The following is a 19153-nucleotide window of genomic DNA, read 5'->3' on the forward strand; positions in this document are numbered from 1 at the left end:
GGCATTGCTAATGTTCTGTGTGAAACAATTGCTTGGTGCATTTCACCCAATAAAAAGAAAAAAAAAATCTGCAGAAAGACTTTTGTCCCTCTTACCTTCAGTTCTGACATCTTTTCCCTGTCTGAGAGAGGGAAGAGGCATTTAATCTGTCTTTCCTTTTAGTACAGCCTTTCCTGCCTCCAAAATGAGATTCACTGCAGCTTCCACTCTATAAGGCTGCACTTTGCTTCCATCTGGAAAGAAGTTTGTTCAAGATGTAGTTCACTATAAAGTTCTGTGTTAGGAGCCTGCTGGGCCACGAGGAATTTTGGTTGTCATTAAGCTTCCAGGTGGAGTACAAGACACAGGTGTGAACTTCAAATAATTGAACATATGAGCACCTGGGTAGCAGAGGAACAGCCTCCCCCTCAGTGCTGTCACCGGTGAATCCACAGAAATCCCAGAGCTGACCTGCTCTCGCAAGTGTGAGGGAGCAGGAGGCAGGCTGCTCCTCAAAACTGAAGCGCAGTCCTCTTTGGGGCAGAACAGAAAAGCCTTTCAGCAACAGCTACCAGCACAACACAGTCTTTTGGCAGAGGAAACACAGCGCTCTAAGCTAACAGAAATTTTCCAGTTACTTCAGCTGGGAGAAGGAAATGATTTTCTGTTGGAACTGGATCCAGGGACCCCGAGTCTTCAGAAAATGCTATAGACTACATAAGGTGTACATAAGGAGTGAAACAGCATTTTGGTCCTATACTGATCCATCTCCAGCAGCACAATGACCCTTAGCAGACCCAGAATATCCATTCAATTTTTTTTCTAGAGAAGAGGAATACATTTTCCTAATCACTAGGAACAGGAAGAGAAAGAAATTGTTGTTGTCTCATCATACAGGAGTAATCAGGAGCCTTCTACAAAACCTCTTGTGTTGGTGGAGAGGGGCCAGACATGTCCCTTCAATTAAATGCTGTAACAATCTTGTTATTAGGTCACTGCACAGCACAGTGAACGTTTAAACTTTACAGTGAACAGAGGTTCCCTATATCAAATAAATAAATGTCCTATGCTATCTGTTTAACCAGCGGAACACACACGTTACAATAAATGAAATTCTTTTTAGATATTAGGGGAAAAAATATTCAGTGTGATAGTGGCAAAACTGGAACAGTCGCCCAGAGGACCTGTGGAACGTCCATCTGAGACAGTCAAAACCCAACTATACCAGACTCTGAACAACCTGTTCTAGCTGATTTGAGTACAAGGTTGGACCAGACGATTTCCATAGGACCCTTCCAACTTGAACTAGTCTACAGATCTAAGAGAGCAAAATCTTTTAAATTAAAACACTGAGTATTGACTGGCTTTTTAGAAGGGAAGTGGGATTTGAAGAAAAAAAGGAAAAATAAGTTCAAAATTTACAGAAGAGCCTAAGTATATGCATACACATATATAAATATACATGTGTATGTGAATCTGTACCTCACTCTACTCAAAACTTTTGTGCCAGACCTGAAGTAGGATTCTTGTTCTTTACACTACACAACAGAAAATACATTTGTGAAGTCAGATGAAAGCACAGAGCCTATTAATTAACACTTGAATTAAAATTCAGACAAACGTGAACTAGAAATAGGCAGCCCTTTGCAACTCCATTCTTCTGGAAATGATCACATAGAAGATGATAGTCTGGGGAGGGACACAATCCTCCTACACATTTTGAGCTGCAGCTTCCACTGTAAGCAGGTTCATTCAGAATCAGCAGGGTTATCTGCTGAACAGCACTCCTGTTTGCACAGCCCGGTGACAGGGGGACTGTTAGAACAGGTTAATGCAAGACCTAGCAACAGACAGCCGTTGAAAACGGGTGTTTGGGGATTATGAGTTTTGGTCTAACAACCAGAAAAGATGTTACTACCCAGCATTATCGCAGGCCTAGATGTAATCAGACTGCAGCCAAAATAAGCTGCCTACAGACAGCACAGTTGGAACTGAAATTTTGTGCAGGCGGTGAAAATCCCCCAGTGAAACGAGGGAGTAGCAGAGCTGTCAAACCTTGACCATTTCTACTCATAATCAAATTGCGGAAGAGCCTCTGGCCTCCCACTGCAGTGACTTATGTTCTTGGGTCAGTCACAGATATTCCCAGTACATCCTTGATGGGCAGGTTTTCTCTGCCAACGGCTCAGTCTTGGGGGGCTAGAAGAGAGGCACAGCCCATGCGTGTATCTGACAGATTAAGTCCTTCAGCTGGGTGGAAAGATATATCAGAACTTAGAGAAAAGCAGAGATATCACCAGACTGGCTTTCCTTTTGATCTTTCACCAGCATTTCCAAAAAAGGTATTTCTTCCTGGGACTACTTTTCTTTTTTTTCTTCTTAGATAGACATATATAAGCATTTCTTCGGTGGTAATTACAATTGTGCTTGGACATCCCACAAGAATCACAGCTCAAATAAACAGACATTAAATCTCACCAAATGTGGAGTGGTAAAAAAAAAAAAGTAATCTCCAAGACTTACTGAATTCCTCTATCTACTACACTAAGCTCCAATGGTTTTTTAATTTGTTATCACATCAAAAGAAAGCTCATGATTAATTTGCTGTTGACTGTCAACAGATAACTTTTCCAGCCCTGCAGTTTCCAATATACTTCTCCATTACCGAATATGTATTGGAATAAGAAAATGCCAGCTAGTAAAGGTGTAATGAATCAGAACGTCAGACTAGAAATGTACAGTTATACTATTTCAGTTCCCAGAATACAGCAGAATAGTGTTTCTTTACCTGGAATCTCATCAGTCCCCCCACTGGTATGTTTGAATCGATCTCCTTCCACATGGACATTCGGACACAGGACATCTGAAAAGCAAAAGAACCAGTACAAAATTATCTCAAGTAAACACATCATTTTGGAAGCTGTGGAACTAACAAAGGCTGATCTCCTGGGGTTTACCCAACACTTGTACATGGTCCCCAAAGCAATAATACTCTTCCTAGTCTTTGCATGTCCTAAATACCTTTCCTCTATCCTACCCCCTAACCACATGCTGGGCAAGAGACTCAATACACTATGCCTGGTTTTTAACCACTTTTTGCTGACTGGTCAGTCAAGAAGACAAACAGAATAGGTGACCAGAGGCTTTTCCTCAGCTAGGACATCACTCCAGGTTTTTCTCTTTCAGCAGTCTGCAAATACACATGAAAGTCACAAAAACTTAAGAAAATACAGAGTAAGATTCCACTTTCAGATTGGTCGGAAGGGAAGTCCTGAAGGCCCAGGTGACAATGCGGTGCCACCCAAACTTTTCAGAAAGGATAGCTTCTTCTCAGAAAAACCTCAAACCTGAAGTGCTAAGGCAGGAAAGGGAATACAGGGCACAGAACGATCAAGTGACTTTAGCCATATCCAGGTCTCGTCACAAGCCAGCGCCAGAGAGAAAAAGCGAAGCCCACTCTCCTATATCTTACTGTATTACGTGTGATTCCCCTGTCAACACCCCTCCAGGAACATGACTATTTGTGTGTCAGCTCCTTGAGTCTGTTCAAGCAGCAAGCAGAGTTAAATATGATTAAAACTTGGAAGAATATTCACCCCTACACACAGGTTTCAAAAAAAGTAATGAAAATACCCAGCCTTTGTCAGGCATTTATCATGCTCCCAATTAGTGTCAACACAATTGCAGGTAAATGCTTTTCTGCAGAGAACTGTCTACCTATCCACCTCTTTCCTGCCATATCTTTGAAGTACCATTTATTTATGCTTTGTTTTCCCAGATCAATAGGTAATTGCACACTTGTAAACAATAGGGACAGATAGCTCAAGGAATCAGTTTAATGAGAATATAAAAATGAACCCCTGGCTTTTCACCACTTGCACAGCCCCACATTTATGTCCTTTCTCTGATCTAAAGAACAACCAGGTGAGGAAAGCCGAGTCCCGTTCCTTTATTTGACCAGTTGCACACATGATAATACACATATTCTCTGCAGTTCTAATAGTCATCTTGATGCATGTGGTATTTGGCACCCTCTCCACCTGTTTTTTTTTATTATTATTTATTATTTTATTATTTATTAGTACCTTATTTCTTCCGTATCACTAAGTGTTGTGCTCGTAAAGGAGCAGCAAGGGCCAACTGCTCCCTAAGGGATGGGGAGACAAGCCCAGGCAATGCCTTCACCGATTCTGGGCACAATCTCACAGGAGTCTCTGAAGACTTTCTGCAGTTTGAATTGTTTGTGAAGCCACATCCAAAATTATGAGATAAAAATTACTTTTCTGAGGACATTGCCAGCAGGTCTTTTATCTCTTCTGCTTCCTGACTCTGAGTAAAAAAATCCAATATTCCACAACGTTTGGTTAAGCCTAACAATAAAATCAGATAATTTTCCTGCTTTATTGTGCTAATGAATTTACGGTCCAGATTATCAGCTGCAGATGAGCCACTGTTTGCTCAGTGGAGAGAATGGGGACTGTAAAAGCCATTGCCAGAAGCCCCAACAGCCAACACAGAAATCAAACCCAGTCAAACACACGCAGCCACCCTTTTGCTGCAGCAGTGGGGGAGGCCAGAGACTGATTACTCATGCAAGTGTGTGTTATCTAGGGCATTTCAGATTTTGGTTGGATCATCTTTAGGGCTGCTGCTTCTACAGATAAAATTCAGAGTAGTCACTTATTTTTTTTCACCACACCAGGAATCAATACTGATTGATGCACATGGTCACTTTGTGTAAATTTTCACCAGAGGTCTCTTTTGCTCCCTGATGCCTGTTGGTTTGAAAGCCAGGATACTTCGCTCAAACCTGCCTGTATCTTAACATTAGACATGTGAAATCATGTGGTAGGTTCACCTCCATCAGAGTTCTCCACAACTTCCCAACACAACAGGGAACCTCTCCTCTGTGAGGTGAACTTTATAAGTTGAATTTTTTTTAAACCGTTAAGACTTGCAAGAGCCAAAGTTAGGCCACCTTTACTCCCATCCATAACCAAGCTGTACTGACAAAAGATTTGCTTAGAAGTGTCAGAAGCCATGTGCAGATGTTATACTGATCATTTAAATTCTGGCTTTGCTCACAAGGAATGCTCTTTTTGTTACAGGCACTGAGTCAGTGCAGGAAACAGCACTTCTGAGCCCCAGTCTCAGAACTGGAAGATGTATGGCTATGCAGTAAAATAAGGAATGTAATAAATCGAAACGAGCAAAATGTCCCCAAATAAAGAGTAAACAAATGGAAAGCATGAATAAAATCACAAGAATGTCATTCACCTCTGCGGCCCAGGCCTCCTGAGAGATATACAGGGAAGAATAAAACAGCTCAGACACAGCAGTGCACCTCTTCATGCAACAGGGAGGTAATGTCTGAGCTACAGATATATAAATTATCGTTCCAGTCTTTAATGGCATCACACACCCTCCACCAGGTCTGATTAGAAAGAACCATGGCTTCCTAGCAAGGAAGTATAAGCTTGTGAAATCTTCCTAGTTTTAGCTCCTGGCTTGGAACCAGGATTGTACAGCAGACTCATGTGCTTGGCCTTCATGCAGACCTCTGTTGCCACAAAACCCAGAAATGTCAATGTTAATATTTTTCTCTTCTTCCAGATCTGTTCTTTAAATCTCTTATTACCTTTTAAAGACCTGTGGCCTCACTTTGGCTTTCCTTCATTTTACAAATGTCCTGTCCTCCTTTTGGTTTCTCCCTTCCTGTCTGCATCTCAGACACAAGCATAAATAGTTCACAAGGGAAAGAAAATTATTGCAATGCTCCCTTTCCAGCCACAGCATAATTCACAAGGGCACAAAAGAGGTTCATGCTTTACCATCCAAGTTAGCAGCATGACTACTTGTGTCCAAAGGAGCAGCGTGCCCGATTGACAGCACATCCATGAGTCCCAACCAGCGATCAGGTCTCATTGCTACACCCAGGGACAGGGTGCAGCAATTTCCATTGATAGGAAAAGCAAGATAAAAGCTGTTCCTTTCCTATGGAGCCTTTATATGAGACCTCTGATACAGGTGAACGTTTTAACATCAAAGAAGGTTGTTTACGCCTATTCTTTCTGCTGCTGCCAGGCCAGACTTTGAGCAAACACTCACTGTGCTGGGAGGATTTGCAGCAATAAGCATCCACCACAAATGGCAGAAGAAGTGATAAAATCTGCACTGCAGCTACATCTCTAGTAATTTACAAACATTTACGGATTGCTAGAAGAGAAGATACCGACTGACCTAAGCTTTCAGCCACTGGTCACTGTTATGTCCCTCTGGCCATGTAATTCAAAACTATATGAGTCTGCAGATGCTTTTAAATACATATTGTTTACAACTACTTCTTTGTCCTCAAGTTTATGTAATATTCTGTCAATCCTTTGCTTTATCCACAAATTCTATCAGCAGAAACTTTGCATTTATGTCCATGTGGCTCAGGGAAATTTTTAATAGCACCAGAATTGGTATATATCCCTTTTACAGTTGCACTAGAAATGACAACTTTCCACTGACACCTGCTATATGAGATCAGTCAGCTCTTAATCCATTGTGGAGTGTTACTTTTTAATGCAAATGTCATTCAATATGCAATAACAATGCCTAAGAATAAATATATTATACCTAGGTAGTTACCATATCAACAAAACTGTAACTGTCCACAGAAAGAAATTAGTTTTGTCAGAGATGACCTCTTTCTCATAAAATTATAATCCCTGAATAGGCATACACAATAATTCCCATTCTGCAGTACTTTATTCACTGGCTTCAATGTCAATTATTTTTTTGTGAGTGAGATCAGGCAAACTATATAGCTATATGTATGAATAATTTTTCATTTTTAATAGCTTTATATTATCATAATTTCAAAGTCCCATAATTAATGTTGTACTAGAAAGTTATACATATGTAAGTTTGCAGACAACACCAAGCTGTGTGCGTGCAGCTGATGCACCTGAGGCACGGGGTGCCATTCAGAGGGACCTGGGCAAACTCAAGGAGTGGGTCCATGTGAACATCATGCGGTTCAACAAGGTCAAGTACAAGGTCCTGCACCTGGGTCAGGGCAACCCCCACTATTAATACAGGTTGAGGGATGAAGAGGCTGAGAGCAGCCCTGTGGAGAAGGACTTGGGGATACTGGTGGATGAAAAGCTGGACATGAGTCAGCAACGTGCACTTGCAGCCCAGAAAGCCAACCGTATCCTGGGTTGCATCAAAAGTAGGACGGCCAGAAGGTCAAGGGAGGGGATTCTGCCCCTCTGCTCTGGTGACACCCCACCTGGAGTGCTGTGTCCAGCTCTGGGGTCCTCAGCAGAGGAAAGACATGTTGGAGCTGGTCCAGAGGAGGCCACAAAAATTATGAAAAGGCTGAAGCACCTCTCCTACAAAGAAAGGCTGAGAGAGTTGGGGTTGTTCAGCCTGGAGAAGGCTCCCTGAAGACCATACTGCAGACTTTCAACAATTAAAAGAGGTTTTTAAGAAAGATGGGGACAGACTTTTTGCAAGGGCCTGTAGGGATAGGACTAGGAATAATGGTTTTCAACTAAAAGAGGGTAGATTTAGACTAGATGTAAAGAAGACATTTCGTACAATGAGGGTTGTGAAATACTGAAACATGTTTCCCAGGGAGTTGGTAGATGCCCCATCCTTGGAAACATTCAAGGTCAGGTTGGACAGGGCTCTGAGCAACCTGATTTAGTTGAAGATGTCCCTGCTCATTGCAGCAGGGCTTGGACTAGATGGCCTTTAATGGTCCCTTCTAATGCAAACTATTTTGTGATTCTATGATTCCCAGGTACGTTTCTTCTCTTTTACTATTGTTCTCTAGTAATCCAGACTTGCCAAAGATGACTGTAAGTTTTATTAGGATGGCTGGTGAATTTCTCAGAGTTGCTCGCTTCTTATCACCAGAAGGTCCATCCAGGGTTCTCACTTGGAACCTCATTTTCTTCCTCTAGAAACAGACTTCTCAGCAGATTACTTACTCAATATAACTTTGATTCTTGTGGCCTCCTTTTTCACTCTTTTCTTCACAGATCTCCAAATTGTTCAGAACTGTTTGCAGATCCCAGATCAGTGAGAAAAAGAGAACATCCAGTTCAGCCTTACACAAGCCTTGGTGCTCACTTAAGCACAACAGTCTTCTACCTGCCCTGCTCCTGGGGTGAACTTCACAGATAATCACAGGCACGTAGAACTGACAAAAGATGAGTCTCACATCCAGGACTCCATTTTTCCACCCTGATCCCTGTCCTGCCTTGTTGTAACCTACTACAAGGTCCTCTGGAACACAGGGGCATTTGTGTCTGCTGTGGGAGCTACTTAAATACAAATGAGTAACAGAAAATATTGAGAAAAATTACTGCAGTCATAGTGACCATTGAATCTCCAAGAGAAAGACATAGTGTGCATCTTTCAGAGAGGCATTCGATCACTTTGAAGCACTGGGGACATTTGCTTATGGAAAATGTGTCCTGAATGCTTTAAAAAGATGCTCACACATAGTGTCTGTGCACCTGGAAGGTCATTACTGGGTTTGACGAAATCAAATACTTAGAACCAGCATTCATAAAGTTACAGTTGAAAAGTAGAAATAACCTCTTCTGAGTGGTGCTTTAGAGAAAAACATAGGCAGAAACACACAAAATTACCCCAAAAGGCTTAGTTTCTCCTGCAAGAATACACTCAGAGATGCAGAGTGTAAGGCTGGGGCTGGGGTTCCCAGCGGGGGGAGAGTCTCATGTCCCCCTCGTATAAGCCAGTGCAGAGGTGGGAAAAGGAAATATCAGAAAGGAAAAAGTGCCTTAGGATTTCAATCATCTCTCGCTTCAGTTTCAAGGGAGAGTTTGGCAGATTGACTTTGTGTGTCAAACTAGCCCTTTTCCTCTTGTCTTTGCCTTTACCTTGCTTTTCCTCTTTTGCTATTCCTCTCTTCCCTCCTAATTTTCCTTCCTTGCTTCCTTCCTCCCTCCCTTCCCTCTTCCCCCCTGCTTTCTCTCTGCTCTTTTTCTTTTTTTGCTTTTCCTTTTTTTTTCTATCCCTCTTCCTTGACTTTCTTTCGAAATGGCTTGAAGGTAAAGAGACTTAAACTATCAGATAATTCATATTATTCTTTTCCACATTCTCAGCCCTATTATTACAGTTTCATAACAATGTTATTAATGATAATTTAATGCTAGTGAAAATTCCTGAGCTGACATGCTCTTCTGACATGTCACTTACAGTGCATATACTCTGTAAGACATACTGTCTCTTTTAATTTTAAAATATTTGACAGCTTTGGGATTTTTTTCATAGGGAATATTCTAAAGGATGATACGTAGAAGTGAGGCTTAAATCACTCATTATGATCAAACAGATCTCAGTATGATTTGCTTACAGAAAATGGTGTTACCTGCAGTTAGATCACTTTCAGAAAACTGTATTGTGCTTCCTTAAACAAACAGTTCATACTTTTGACGTAAAAACGTACATACATACAAACTAAATCAGCTTGTTCAGTGCTGAGCAGGATTCAAAGGGTTTCACACTCATACGGAGCAGGACAGAGAACCCCATATTATTCAGGTTCTTAACCATATTTATGATGGGAATTGCCTCACTTAACTTGACCTTCTTTACAGTAAAGGATCTATTGCAAAAGAGAGACTCAAGTTCTATCAACGTTCAGTGCAGAGAGAGAGTGGTATACCCCATCCTAAAACTGGCGTTCAGTACCGCTATAGGTGATGCTAAAATAGCTCAGATTAGGTAAGAGTTTCTCAGTGCTCAATGTGTTGCATCAATTCTTGGTGCGTTCCCTCTGAAATAAAGTGTTGCAAAGATCACAGTCTGGCTGTGACTAAGGCCATCTCTGCCTTACACCAGCCTCGGGACTGAGCCGTAACGCAGCCAGACCCAAGGGGCAGGTAATGCGCGGGGGAACTGCACGGCCTGCAGCGCTGCAGGAGCTCACACCAACCGACCGTCACGTTCCCCCTGCACCACACAAGTTTACAGATCGCTGTTTCTATTTGTACCATAGGAAAAGCATAATTATTGGAAGAACTGCCTTCTCCATGAGTCCAATCTGAGTAGCTGTTTCTTAAAATACCCTTCTGAAGGCAACTCCCTCACTTGGAAAATCTGGTTAAATTCACGGCATTGTGTCTGTTCCAGCAATCCCTGCCTTAGCTTGGCCAGGAACGGTGTGATCCTGCTGCCCCTTAGGGCTTTCTATTCAGAAACCTTCCCTGTGAAGCCCTAAACACAAACTCCAGTTGCCTGAGGTCCTTCCTTTTGTCCTTAGGACTCTGCTGAAACAGTTTCTTCATTTTCATTTTATTCTTTCAAGAGTAAGTCAGTCCTCAGCTGCCAAGGGCTCCTCCAGGGACTTGTGTATAATGAATGCTGAACATGTGTAGCTGTCAAGTTACACAAGAATAAAGTAGAGAGGTGAGAATAGAAACACAAGGAGGTTAAAGCAAACATTATTTATTACCATGTTTCTTTTTTACTTTTTCCAAACTGAGAATTTTAGGATTCCAGAATCTCAGCAGCACTCTGTGCATTGCCAGAGATTCAGCTACTCTCTGCATCGCCATCATTATTCCATTCCTGCTGCAGAAAGTCTCCAAGTTCTCTCAAAAAGCACGTTATTTCCAACCTAAACATTTGAGTTGCCTTGTCCTCTGACAGTGATCTTTAGCCCACCATAAATTCTATCAACAGATAAGGAAACAGTCTGGCAAATGCAGGACTCACTAATAGCTGTCTCCCCAAAATCTAGACCAGACTTTAAAATATTTACAAGGAATAACTATTTTTTAGCCACTGTTCAAAGATGAACTCTGAATCTTGTGTGCTTTTCAGAGCTGAACAATAACCTTGCAAGAGAGAGAGATGGGGGTGATGGGGGTGGGAAGGGAAGGGGGTTGGGCACCTGCATAGAGCAAGCTTCATTTGTTCCGTAGTTAATATTGCAATTTTTTTCTACATTGAAGCACATTTTCCCATTGAAGCTTACACTTAAAAGGGAAGGGCCTGGTGAGAAAATTTTTCCTCAAGTTAAGAAGATTTCATGAAAATAGTTTCTCAGAGGAGCTTTCTTAGACCCCATTAGCTCTGCTCTTCAATTACTTAGACGATCCACTGTGCAGCAGTTCCTCTAACACACTTAACTCCCTGCAGTCAGTTGATGACAAAAATGACTCCTATATATAGCACCACCTCTATTTGTTCTTTTTTTTTTTGTTCATAAAACACTGTACAAGGATCATTATGAAGACTCAACATTAATCTTTTTCCCACCACTCTTTTAAAAATACTTCTTTTGAAAGAATATCTCCACTCTCTGCCCATATTCACTAAATACTTTTGGCAAACGTTCATTGTCAGATATTCTTTCCAGGCAAATGAATCCATCCTTAAAGTGCCACCCACCCTTGGAAAGAAATTCATAAGGAAAAGAAACTGGCATATTTTTCAACTACAGTATTGGCACTGACAGTGTAATGATACTGCAATTGCTTCTATACTAACATCATAATTTGTAGCAAGGTATAGGTAAAACAGAGCATCACAGCAATTATGTGATTCCACCTTGCAGTTTAATACCTTACGCAATTCTCACTTCCTTTCTGAAATCACACTGTATCATCACACTGTGAAGTTTGAAGTCCATCACTGCCAGGAAATCCACCCATCAATGGCCACTGCAGCCAAGGTGGATTCTGTTTTTTTCCCTTCAAATGATGCATACATTGATCCTGGATGACGTCTCCATATTTGCACACCAAGGCACTCTGTCACCACAGTGATGGGCCTCATAAATGCTCACAATAAAATGGAAAGGGAATAACAAACCCACGGCACAACTTACAGACTGAGCAAACACAGCTACAGCCCACCCTGCTCCTCATAATTACCAATGCTCTCACATTTTTCCACTAAAACATTGTTCTGAAAATGCACCAACACCCAGCTGAATTGCTCTCCAGACTCCCCTGGCTGCTGAGGACCCAAGTGACCGCAGTGGGAATGCAGATACCTATATTTGCATGGCTCCCTCCCGCTTTGTTCAGCAACGCAGCCAGAAAAAGTAGTTCCTTGAATAACCACGCATTCAGTGCCTGGCACTCTTCAATAGATATTATATTCTATACAGAAGGCAATCAAAACTACTAATAGGTATTATACCCCAGACAGCATCCATGCAACATACATTTAAGGTCCCAGGCAAGAAGAGTCTCTTCTTTAGCTCCTTCTACAGGAACGGAGAAGCAAGGCTCCTTCAGAGGGCAATTCAGAGCAGAAACCCAATTTAGGTGTCCTGATTTACCCCTGCAAAAGTCACCCTCTTCCTATTGGTTACAGGGAGAACCTAAGGATATATGGTTCCCAAGTCAGACACCTATCAAAGGCACCACAGTTACATCCATCCAGTTAAAACAAGCATGGCTGGGTGCACTCCTGGGCAACGAGGCCAAGGCATGCTCAGGACCCCGTCTATGTTAGCAAATGGTCTTAGTCTCCACAACAAGCGGCTGCTGACCATGGATACTGTCTGGCATGTTGTAAGCATCCACCTGGGCCCTAGAAACGTTCCAACAGCCTGTTAGCTTGCCAGGGCCAAACTGCGCCAGGCACCAGTGCAGATGAGAGCACCGCATTGCCCAGGAATGCTTCTGGCCACATTTACGGTTACAAGTTTAGATACAGCCCGTAAATGTCATCCTTTGCTAAGAGCTCTGTAATAAAGATCAAAAGTAGCCTCTTGGGCAAAAATGCTAAATTCATTTTATGGTCACAGGTCACTAATTTTTAAATGCACTCAGTTCAAACAAGTGGGAAAGGGGTTGAGTGCACAGCCAAGAAATGTTGTATCCTATTTAAGTAGGGACAGGGGAAATGCAGGGAGTTCTGGCCTTTGCAAAACACTTGAAGTACTTTTGAAGGTGAAAAAGGGGAAAAACTGTTAAATTATTTTCCTATACTTTGCTCCCTGTCCTGCCTCACATCAGAACTGCTCATATTAATGTGAAAAATATTGTTTTCCCCACAATGTGGCAGGCTGTGCTATACATTTGTGCCACCTACTCATCCTGGATCCAAGCTTCTCTCTCTTCTCCTTTTATCATCATCCACTGCCTTTTTTGTTTCTCATTTCTGTCTGTCCTGTGCTCTGGATCTTAATTGCAAAAGGGACCATCCTCCTACAGGTACTCACACCACAAGACCATACATGAAGTCACAACTACAGAACCCCACCAACACAGGGAACGCAGAACAGTCCAACAGCCCTACCTCCAGGTTGAGCCCATACGCCAACCCTCAGCCCATCTTCGGATGTCTCTTAACATTTCCTAGAGAAGCTCCCGAGTCTTGCTGAGGATTCATCTTTCCAAGAGATACCTACACTGCAGGCTTCACTGGTAGCCTCTGCCTCTCTAACGCACCCACACAAATGCAAGAAACCCGTTGGACAGATGACAGCAGACATATATTACCAAGAGGACTGATGTAATTAGCACCATTTAAGTGAGCAGCATACAGAATTAATTTGCACATGCTCCCACAGGGAATAAATGGCATTATGGGAACCATGAATATAGCATCAAGCCTCAAGCACTTCCAAGCTAATTTGTTTGTGTGTGCCCCTAAACAAATACACAGACTGTGTGCCAAGGAGCTTGTCAGCAAACAACACGAGGTTCTGAGGAAAGCAATTAGCAGCTGCAGCTCTTTCCACCCAGGCTGTGAGGTGATTGCTACTCTGAGGCACGAGTCCACCTCATTCTCTCTGGTTCTTCCATCTTGGGAAAGAGGTGAAGCTTCACTGAGCAAAGTGTGCTCGATCCCAGTGAACCACAGTTTCTTCTGAGTGGCTGATCATTGCCTTAGCAGGTAAATTGCCATGAAAATGTCTTCATGTTGACGGCCTATGGAATATTCAACAGGATGACAGTACGGGGTTGGAGTACAACCTCCAGCAGCCAACAGTCACAGTGACAAGCCCTTCCCCAGTGGCTGCTCTATGAGCATAGATGGATGATGTCACTCCTGACACAGCTACGGGCTCCCTGGGACAATTTTAGCTGCATTTGCTGCCTGTACTTCATAGGCTGGAAAGAGCAGGGTGCCACAAGACTAAGAAAGTTTCCTGCCTGCCCCTGTGTCCAGACGAAGAACAAGGATTAAAGGTACTACTCACCTGGCTGTGGGGAGACAAAGTTACACCACCTACCAAAATTCCAAAAGTGCAGAAAGAAGAGATCAGCACATAGTACCTCTCTGGGGATGTAGCTGAGGATGAATAGCCTGTGGATGGCAATAGAAAGCACTCCAGGTGGGCTGCCCAATCTGCTGACCATCTCACGGCTACAGAACTGCCAAGCATCCAAAAACTCCATTGTCCCCTCTTCCCTTCTCACTTACGAAGTTTTATAAAATAAGGCTTTTCTCTCCCTGGATTTTGCACCATTGGATATAGATCAATTCCAATATCCATCAAATAAGACTTCTATGGTCTGTAAGAAGCTGAGCTGAAACATCTGTGCTTTTTACTCCTTTAAAAACTTATAAGGATCAATATAACATGTGCAAGTGTGGCTTGTGGAAATAAGAGAAGAGGCACCTCCAATGACAGAAATAGATTTCTCTTATCTTTTTTCCTGTAGTATTAAACAAATACCATGGAAGCAACATTTTGCCAGCAGCAAATTTCACAACAGGGAGATGGTAGCAACGGTAACAAAAAAAAAATGCTAAATCTCTTATAGCAATGGCTGGTTTTAAGATTGACTCAAATGTTATAAAACACTATTGACACAAGAGAGAAAGTGGTTTTGTTTCATTTGGTTTTTAAAGTAGCAATTCCATGTTAGTCCTGTAATTGAAACAACTGAGATTAAAAATAAACTCAGTGCAAAGCTTCGGTAGGTTGGCTCTCACTGAATAGGAACATTACAATATTTCTGCTATAAAACCTCATCAATCTCACTTGCACTCAGCATTCATGAAAGGCACATTCCCCAGATGAGCCCAACAGAGCGGTACAGCTACAGATATGCCGAAGCCATTAGTTCCTACTGCTGGCTGGAGGTACAAGCCAGTCTGTTCATTATCCTCCCATGTGCCACCACACAGAGACAAGAGTATAGAGTCTCCTAATCCAAGCACTGTCAAAATTGTGAGATGCCAAGTTAGGGTTTATAACTGAGTTTAAAGAAGGAAATCCTAGCAATACTGAAAACATTATTTCCTAAATTGCTACAAAATCAATTACTTGTCCAGAAAAATAAGAAATCCAGGTATGGCATTCTGTTACTTCACAGTAGTTCCAAAAGTGAATTAATTAGTAGCAACTTTGTTCAAAGTTGATGCCTTTTCAGCTGCTCATTAAATATACACCAGTTGTTCTCAAATAACTTCCAGGAGAGAAACATACCTCAAAGACATGTTTAAGAAGGACTCTGACTGGCATTACTCTTCTAGTGTAATTATACAACTGCAAATCGAACAGTATCATCTTCCACATGGGTATTTTTGGGGGCTACTCTGGCTCTGGGACTGTAACTAGCAGCAGTGTAATTATATCACAGCAGCAAAGCAAGGAAATTTCTGTACAAATATAAGACTTGACTTTGGTTAAGAGTTTGTTTTCAGTTTGTAAAGAATTGTAACGCCACCTTTGCAAAATAGAGGGGTTTAAAAGATAAATAAGTGACTTTAGTTTCCTCTTAGAAGAAGCCAGGATAAATCAACACCCTGGCAGAAGGGCCTGGATGCAGCTCAGCAAACTCAGCAGTTTGCCTGGTTGCAGTCCACATCCTTCCACTGCCTGAATTTGACCTTTCATGGGCAAGACTCTGAACTGGCCACACAGAGGCAGAAGGTGATGGTGGGCATGTGCAAGGCCCCATCACCAACTAGAGAAACCAATGTGACACTTCTTTGGTGGTAGAGCTCTTCAGAAAACATTCTTTAAAAGCAAACCATCCCTCTGATAATCTGCACGGCGGTAAAGCTTGGGAACACCAATGGAGACATTGTAGGGATGAAGTGATTGACTGTGTGACAAGGGCTTGTCCCAGACTGGGTACCAGCACATGCTGTCAGAGCTTGGTAACCTCTCTGGTTTTGCCTTCCAGTACACTACAGGCTCCACCTGGAAAAAGTAATTATTCAAAATGACTGAAGTATTGCAGAATCAAGCCCAGTGCCTGCTTCCTTGCATGCAAAGAATTTAAAAGGGTCATTGACATTAACATTTGGCATCTATACAGATTTAAAGACCTTTAAGGGACCTATCTGGGTTTTACAGCTTTCAAACACACTTAAAAAAAGCCAGGATGAAAGCACTGGGTTGGTTCACCTCTGATTTATGTTTTGAAAGACAACTTCAGTCTAATATTAATTTTATCCAAGCAGCCTTACCCACTTGCCAGTTCCCATACATGCCACCAGGCCCATACTTTCTAAGGAGGTTTGCGTAAGATTTGGGCACTTTAATCCCATGGGCACCTGCAGGAATCTCTCCTCCAAAGCCTAAAAGCAGCTGAAAGAAAAGCAGCTACGTGGGAAGCACTTTTGAGTGCACTTGCTCCCTTTCCTCTACACAAAGGATGGTACAACTGGAGCCTGGAAAGCAAGCATTTGGGGGCTACACATCAAAGCAGGCACGACCTGAATGCTGCTCCTCGAGCCAGGTGCACATAACTCAAATGCATTCTTCCTCTTCCTACCCCCGCCCCAAGTTGTCCCCACTGAGAAATGTCAACCACTCATTTTAAAAAGGGGTCTGAAACGATGCTTCAGACAAAGAAGCAAGAAGGGAAGAGGGAGAGAATCAACCAAATGTACAAAAAGGAAACAATTCAACAGACAGAATGCATGGGAGTATCAATTGGCAGCTCCAGCCCTGCCACTTCTGGATGCTAAGGTCTTTGTTCCCCATTACGAGCCTATCTGTACCAGAAAAGCTCCCATTTGTCAAGCCCTGTGCCATAATATAGGACTGCCACACTGTGCAATACACCTGTTCTGTCTTATTCATGTATTTGCAAGCAAACTGTGCTATTCTTTTGTTATTCCGCCAGCAATACAACCCAAGCTGCCACACAGACATGCCAGGATGAGTTAGTGTTGCAAAAGTTTCTGCTACACAGCCACAAAAGGTACAGCACAGCAGGAGAGAGTCAGAGTCTCCAGAGGACCTGCAAACTCAGCATGACGGTACCGTCCCCACCGGTCCTCTCAAGGGAGCCAAGCACACTGACCCTCTGAAGGGAACATGGTTTGCATTGATTTTTTTAAAATATATTGGATAACCGACACTTCACAGCTGCTTCACTTTGGGGGGGGAAAAAAAAAAAAAAAGATCAAAATAAGACATTTTAATAACTTCAAAACTTTTTTCCAATCCTTCTCCATCACCAAAAACTTAACCAAACTGGCTTTTCCTAGGAAGTCTCAATCCTGATGAATTAGCATTTTCCCTATGAGAGGCACTTAATTAAGAGGTTCCAAACCAATTCTGAGAGGTTTATTTTCCTACACAATGTAACATCCACAACCCATGCACCTAGGGGTATATGGTGCGGGAGGTGGATAATTTTATCTGCTGCCAATTAGGAAAGAGATATTTGAAATTGACATTTAAATCAGAAATCAAAGAATTGCAGGCAGAAGTGCAGTATTTCAGCTCGAGAGCCTCTAACGAGTCCTGAAGGACAACTTTCAGCAATTGCTCATTTTGCACACTCCTCTCCAGTCTGAGAAGGGAAGCAGTTTCAGAAAAGCTCTTGTGGACTCAGGAAAGGCCACATTTGCGGTCATCCAAATGCCTAAGCAGCAGCTTAGCAGAAGTGGTCTGTAGTGAAACCTATCTCCAGAAGATGTCCTTGCAGAGTCACTGCACGTTTTAAAGCACCAATTCCCACAGATTTGGTGTTCTGTTTTTTGTTTGTTTTGTGTTTTGGTTTTTTGTTTGTTTGGTTTTTTTTTTTTTGGGGGGGGTTGGTGTTTTGTTTTTTTGTTGTTGTTGTTTTTTGTTGTTTTGGTTTTTTTTTAATTTGCACACCCCTAATTTTTTTTCAAGGACCTCTGGAACCTGCACTTCAAATTTAGGTCAAGCAACAATCTTTTTCTTCTTTTTGGACCTTTGGTTTTTCTAAGTGATGCTTCTGCAGAGCATGTACTGGGAACTTCTGCATCAGGTAAGGCTATGTAGCTGTGAAGTAGGATTTCAGTCAGCTCCCCATCCTCAGTCTGCACCACCCAGCATGGAGATCCTCTTTCGCATAACCCACCATATCTTTCCCTAGGCCAACTCACCTCCGTTGACTCCAGCACAGTAGTGGGTGGACACAATCATGCAGCCTCAGAACCCTCACTGGTCTATGCCTTTGTAGAGGGCTAAAGCAAAAATGCTCTCCTTGCACTGAAGAGCCACACAGGCACTATGAACTGGGCAGATTCTACTGCTTTATTTACTTCCCACCCTCCCTCCCCCCCCCCCCCCCCCCCTATTATCTCAGATATTGCTCCCCTTTTCTGCATTAACATAGAGGCAGATTATTACTGGTATAGCTGATATCTGAAAAAGTAACTCTTGGAGCTATTTAGCAGTTATTTCCCACACTTTATACACAGTGTGTGGGCACAAAGCAAAATAAAAGCAGTGAGGAGCAGGGACAGCTTGGCTGGTGCATTGTCATGTCTCTACACACAAGGGGGGCACAGCTAGAAGGACTCTCAAAACACCTGGCAAAAGACAGGGCAATCAGCTTTGGTTTTTATCAGGGAGCACTGCAGAAAAGCAGCCTTGCAGAAAGCTCCCTGAGGGTCATTCCCTGTTGCCTATAAGATCCAGAAGTAATGAGGAAGGTGTGTGGGTGCATGCTACAGAAAAGTTAGACAGCTGTGCAATTACTGATCAATGCAGAGCTGGGTTTTGACCTGGATCATAGCATCTGTCCCTCATGGGCTGTGGAAAACAGTATTGCAGCTTTACATACTAGGGAAGTTGCCTATTCAGCGAGGTTTGGCTTGCATTTACACATTCCCGATGTAGAAGGAGATCTGGAAGAGGAGCTAATGCTATCATAAGGATTGCCTACGGAAGGTACCAGCCACCTTCTGAGGCTGGATTCCTCCCATCTTAAAGAGAGGCTTGAGCCTTAACTGAATGTGA

At 42.6% G+C, this 19153-nt stretch overlaps 1 protein-coding gene across 2 annotated transcripts in view; it reads right to left on the reverse strand.

Moving 5' to 3' along the window:
* The window catches only part of COL22A1 (collagen type XXII alpha 1 chain), a 237065-nt gene that overhangs the window by 163437 nt on the left and 54475 nt on the right, over positions 1-19153 (reverse strand). For both annotated transcript variants that reach the window (XM_080381170.1, XM_080381171.1), the window contains one exon: positions 2768-2842. In XM_080381170.1, coding sequence (XP_080237296.1) covers positions 2768-2842 — 75 coding nt within the window. The remainder of the gene's footprint in view (positions 1-2767; positions 2843-19153) is intronic.

The sequence above is a fragment of the Falco punctatus genome (assembly GCF_963210335.1).
Source record: "Falco punctatus genome assembly, chromosome: 3".
Lineage (NCBI taxonomy): Eukaryota > Metazoa > Chordata > Aves > Falconiformes > Falconidae > Falco > Falco punctatus.